Raw genomic sequence first — 6000 nt, 5'->3', positions numbered from 1 at the left:
CAGAAAATTTTGGAGAGGATTAAAGTAGGTCAATTTTGAATGCCGTGAAACAAATAATTTTGAAGTTTCCATTTTTTGCCTGCTTTATGATGAGATCTAATTATTAAGCCTCATTTTTATTTTGTTAAATATAGATTTATGATCAGTGTTGCTCAAATGCATAGTAATTTCCATAATCTAATAGAATGGTATTTACTTATAAATCCTGTGATATTTAATCTGGAAGGATTGCTTATTAATATTCTTTTAATGCAGGTATTTTGTGTGTAGTTTTCTTGGTTTAAAGAAAAATCCAACAACTGAATTCCCCTACCTATGTTTTACACATAGTTTTCCCTAGCCTCTTTCTAAGAAGCAACTGAATATTTTTGGCAGAAGTTTTCAAAGTCAGACTGAAGCAGACATCTTGCATGGAAAACTTCAGCCAAATGGTTAGTTTGACAAAGTTATAAGCTACTGAGAACATGATCTTATAATGGGAAGCATCAAACAACCTTAACAGGTGGCACTACCAGCCCTGCCTATCACATCAGTAGTGCATAGAACACTTAGCACAAGTGAGCAGTTATCACTTTATTCTGGTTAATGCAGCAACCAGTCATATAACTCGTTCAGCAGAAGTGACAGATCTATATGGACCGGAATACCAAAGGAAGTGAAGACTACAAAACAAAAACTGAACATGTTCATTGAGAATTTATTTCAGTACTTCTTCATCCTCCAGAAAACTGAGTTAACTCTAAAAGGAACCAAATCCTAGAAGTGTATAACAACTTGTAAACTGAGAAAAGACAGATTCCAATGTAACATATCTGAAGGTACAACTGGTTGTACACTCAGTTTTCTTTGCTTTAAACGAGCTCCTGGGAACAACTTCTTCCCAAAGTGGGAAACCTATTACCCTTTACGGTAGCTTCAGGAAACCGGTTTACTTGTTTGGCAATCAGAAATGAGTATTTTTGACATTGCCATTTTAAAGTTATGCTGCATGATAGGTTGAGATACTTTATCAATAGAAAGCCCAGGCCTTAAAGCTGAAAGCTCATGAGCTTCACAGCTAAAAACCAAACATACTTAACACATATGATAGATTGTATCTAATTGTGAAAGACAGCATTTTAAAATTAAATGTACTTTCTTTTGGAAATTTTATGGTCCATGGGGAGTGAATATGAAGTCAAATCTCAGACTTAAGTGTTATAAACTGCAGGTCAAAACAGATTACAATTGGAATGTTATGAGATTACTGAAAGTTCTCAGGAAAACAGCACATTAGTTGTATAACACAGTAAAATCCATTAATACCAGCTATACCATTTAAAGATTTAAAATAATAGCCTAAATACATACAAGTAATTTAATACCACTATTACCAGTTCCAAATCACAATGTATTTGTGTGTTCCAATACACAGAAACAAAAAGAGCTTTGGTCATCCACAATATTGCACATCATGGGATATGGGCTCCATTTAATGTGCATCAACGGGAATTCCAAGTGCACAGCGAGACAAAAGCAGATTTGTTTATTTAATCTGGGTGAATTTATGCAAGAACCTTTAAAGCTGCTACAGAAGAAAAAACAGATGCTGGGATCAAAACGTATGTCTTTTAAAGATGCTTTTTCTTTCAGATTATAGGAACATTTGACTATTGGCAATTTTATAAAATATACATATATTGCAAAAATGCAGTACGTAAGAGCAGCAATGAAGAGTTACCTCATCTTTCTTCAACATTTTAGTTCACTGAAATAGTTCTCATGCTCCATTATGTGTAATAATGCATTTGGAGAATGTAAATAACCTAATTAGATTTGCTTGTTTCGAGACGCCAGGCACCAGTCAAATATCTCAGTCGTATAAAAAGAAGATCCCTGCCCATCTGCAACCAGCTCCAAAAGGGAACCAGCTTCGAACCTATGATTAATAAAAGATACAAAAAAATCAGACGGACAATGTTTAAACAAGTGTTCACCTTAAATAAAGTTAGCATCAATAAGAGAGATTTAACCAGAGAACATCTGCATTTAGCCCTTGACTTTAATAAACGTTTCCACTTGAAAAGTTAATGCTTTAAAATTTAAATTATATTTGAAATTATACTGAGAGTGGGACATTCTAGGTCAGAAATAGATAGTGGCTCAACATATGCTATGGTGGCATATGGACACAAACTTACTGCTGGACAATAAATCAAACTTTGTTCAGGCAATTAGACTTAGAAGCTGAACAAAGGTCATTGGAAGAAAGCGTGTGTTTGTTTTTCTTTTCTAAATCACTCAAGACACAATCTTAAGAGCACCAGCACAAACCCACTAATCTCCAAGCAAGTTAAGATATCCAAACAATTTAATTAACCCTTCTTCAGTAGGGCTAGAAATCATGCTAGGTAGAATATGCTCTCTCTGTATCTCATAGCAGAGTTCCCTACAATCTGGAAAGCAACAGGCATTGTAAGAAACCTGAAGCAAAGAGGGTGCCCTAGGGGAGCTTATACCTGACTCCAAAACTCTCACCACTCCCATCACAAGAAGGGGCCGGAGAAAGTAAGAATTGGAAACGGAGCCATCAGGGGAAGCTGGCCAGCCTTATTGCATTCAGGTCTTTTACAACTGGATGGCTGTATGAAGAGAAGGCTCAATGCAACACGTCCTCAAGTTTGGAAAAAAGTGTTTGAGAGGACGATACAAAGGTATTGCTTTCTGGACTGATACTCATGGGGGTGGGAGGTGGGTACGCAATTTACTCACCATCAATTTCAGTCCAGTTGACAGCAACCTCTGCTATTGGTATTTTCAAGCGCTGAGCTATGTAAAGAAGTTCCACATCAAATGCCCTGAAATAGAACAGGAAATAATAAATTCACTGGTATTTATTTTCAGAAAAAAGAACATTGCAGTGTTAATTAAATCTCTGTTCTGTAATTTAAGGCACTTAGTGTGCAGTTATCAAGTTTATACTGATACTCGGAAAGTCAGATTCACATGAAAGATCAATTTGTTATATAGCTGAATGACAGAAGCTAGGTAGGGTACAGATTCCAGTACCTCATTGCACAACACATACATTAAAAGAAAGGATGAAGTGCTCATATCAGCACTCACACTTTCCATTTGATCACAGTTGAGATTTAGATCTTTGTAAAGATTGGGGCAGCAGAGCTTCCTCGCAGCACCGACCTACTTCTCTAGTGCTTTCTCGGATTTCAACTGCACCGGAAGCTCCTCTTCCCTTTCTTGATGCTGCTGTATGCTGATGTGATACACTCTCCTTGTTTTCTTTGAGTAAAAAACCAATGCAGAAGGGAAGTGAGGAAGCAGAGAAATAATGGGAGCTGAGGAACAGCTGGGAGTGCATATAAACAACCAGCATAGAGCCTTTTCTCTCCTCAAGTCTATCATTTTTACTGGCAGGCTCTGCTCAGATGAGATCCACTACTAGAATAGTTGACGTAGCAGAAGTCAGGAGTAGGTGCATTGGCCAAGTTCACACAGCTTCTCATTGCACTACGTCTAGCACTAACGAACATCATAAGACCTACACTTTAAGTATGAAGATTCACTCATTTCTTCACCTCACTTGTACAGCTAAAATTCCTCATCTGCTCAGCATTCTTCAGGCCTGGTTTTCATAACAGCTGAGCATCCACAGCTCTCACTGAGGTCAATGGGATACATGGATGATCGCTATTAGACATCAAGGACGTGATTTTCAGTAAATAGCTATCTACATATAACTTATGCATTGCAAGGGTGACTAGAGATAAATCTAAATCTCTAGTAAGTCAGTATTTCTCTATATTTAGTTGTATATAGTTAAGTACTGAACCTAAAATATTCTGACTTCTTGTTCACCTGTCATTAGGTTTCTCTTTACACTTTAACATTTGTTCTTAGAAAGACAGCCAAGAATAACAGAGTTCTTTTTTGAAACAGTTCATGAATATTAAGTGTCTTATCTGAATTAAGACAATTTTATTTCAGACTTTCATATAGGTCACTCACAAAGTCCCTGTTTCTTGACTATTTTCTAGGCAATGGCTTATTTTAAATGCCAAAAATTTGTTAAAGAATGCAAACACTTATGCTCTAAATCAATTGTTATTGATTTTTAGAGTGATATAAAACATTAGCACTTCCTTTTCAGCAACTGCATTGTCTAACTAATAAAAATATATAGTTACATAAGACATTTGTGCCTTCAACTGTCCAACCAAGATATCCATTATAGTCCTATTTGAAGTACACTCTTGCTTTGATTTAAAAGACAACATATACATTACCATATTTCTTTAAGAAGGCATAGAACCATTGTTAAAGGTTGGGGGGAAGTTAAAAGTTTAAGTAAAGACATTTTTCAAGTTTAAAAGGTTTTCTTGGGGGTGGGAGAGGAAGAGGGTACCTGTTGAAAACTTCAGGAGCTTAGAGGCCATAAGGCAGCTTTAGCTAAAGAGTGCATACCTCGTAACTCTCATATATCATCCAATATGTGAAACTAATGAGAGGTGTTAGCTGCTACTGAGCAGAATGGATTAAAAAAAAAAAAATCATGATTTTATTTTCATGTTGTTAATTCTTTACTTTCTTCCTATTTTATAGCCTTAAATTGCTGAAGTGGGTGTTCTGTACCTGTTTCCTTAATTGGTTTCCTAATTATTAGTAGAATTCCAGATTTTACATGGATTTTTTTTTCTACAAAAAAAGTTTCACACTTAAAATGCTCATCTGTGCTTAAGAAGGAAAGTCCAGGGCCTCTAACATATTTACTGGAAGAATACCACATACACAAATACAAGACTGATAAGTTAATAGTCCCAGCTACATTTGCAACCAACACCACTTTCCTGTATATATTGAACTTCCACAAGTCAAGACAGCTGAAATACTTTACATAACCAGGCTGTACTCCTCCATCACGGTTTGCAGTTTGAAGTCAATGGGATTTGTGCTCCCAAGTCACATACTACCATTAGGTCCTCAAATATGGCTTAACAATTTTGGCCTCTGTGCATAAAGAGTTCACAATAACTAGATGTGACAGAATTCAAATTTTATTTTTTGATAATTTCAGTGGAGAATATCAATGTTTATTTTTAAGCATTTTTTTCAATTTTCATCTATCTAAATTTTACCGTCATGAGAAGTTATGGGAAAAGGCTCAGACAATTATTTAATTACAGTAGAAGTAGCAATTCAAAAAGTTAAAGCTCTTTAACTGTTAAAACACAAATTGTCAACATCACATCAAAATATACGAAGTAAATATTCTTAAATCAAACTCTAAATTCTCAAGTGGCATTTTTCTTGGCCTATTTGTAAATTTAGATGATTATTGATGTAAATTTTTTTTGCGGTGTGTGTGTGTACTGTGGAAATGACATTGATCGACATTTACCAATAACAATCTAATTCCACCAACCCTCTCAATCACTGTTAGAGTATAAATAACTTTCATTGCTAACACTGAAGCAATTTTATTTTGATGAGACAAAGGTTTTATGTCGCTAGGAAGCGTGTAATAAAAATAAATTTTATCCATGATGCTGCAAACGCTCATGCACATGCTTAACTTTAGGTACCAGCAGTCCCAGTGAAGTCAATTTGATTGTTCAGGTAGACAGCTATGTACCAGCTTAAGTGTTAGAAGGATCAGAGCTTTAACTCTGTACACCTCTACCCCAATATAACGCGACCTGATATAACATGAATTCGGATATAACGCGGTAAAGCAGCGCTCCGAGGGGGCGGGGCCTTGCACTCCGGCAGATCAAAACAAGTTCGATATAACGCAGTAAGATTTTTTTGGCTCCCAAGGACAGCGTTATATCAAGGTAGAGGTGTATTTTATATTTTCCCTATAGCAGTTTTGTAAAATGTAAGTAATTTTCAAACCCTTACAGTGCTGACATTCAAAGAAAATAAACAAAACCATTTATAATGTAGTTTGTTATATATTTTAAGTTGAATTTGCCATAGCACAAATTTTGAAATTAGTTTTAC

At 35.7% G+C, this 6000-nt stretch overlaps 1 protein-coding gene across 2 annotated transcripts in view; it reads right to left on the bottom strand.

Moving 5' to 3' along the window:
* Window positions 1-677: 677 nt before the first annotated feature.
* ALG5 (ALG5 dolichyl-phosphate beta-glucosyltransferase) overlaps window positions 678-6000 on the bottom strand; it is a 43563-nt gene continuing 38240 nt past the window's right edge. For both annotated transcript variants that reach the window (XM_005286570.5, XM_042842784.2), the window contains 2 exons: window positions 2752-2837; window positions 678-1918 (listed from right to left, as the gene is read on the bottom strand). In XM_005286570.5, the coding sequence (XP_005286627.2) occupies window positions 1806-1918; window positions 2752-2837 (199 nt within the window). In that variant the 3' untranslated portion in view covers window positions 678-1805. The remainder of the gene's footprint in view (window positions 1919-2751; window positions 2838-6000) is intronic.

The sequence above is a fragment of the Chrysemys picta genome, chromosome 1, assembly GCF_011386835.1.
Source record: "Chrysemys picta bellii isolate R12L10 chromosome 1, ASM1138683v2, whole genome shotgun sequence".
In the NCBI taxonomy this organism is placed as follows: domain Eukaryota; kingdom Metazoa; phylum Chordata; order Testudines; family Emydidae; genus Chrysemys; species Chrysemys picta.
This window is presented reverse-complemented; position numbering and strand designations above follow the sequence as displayed.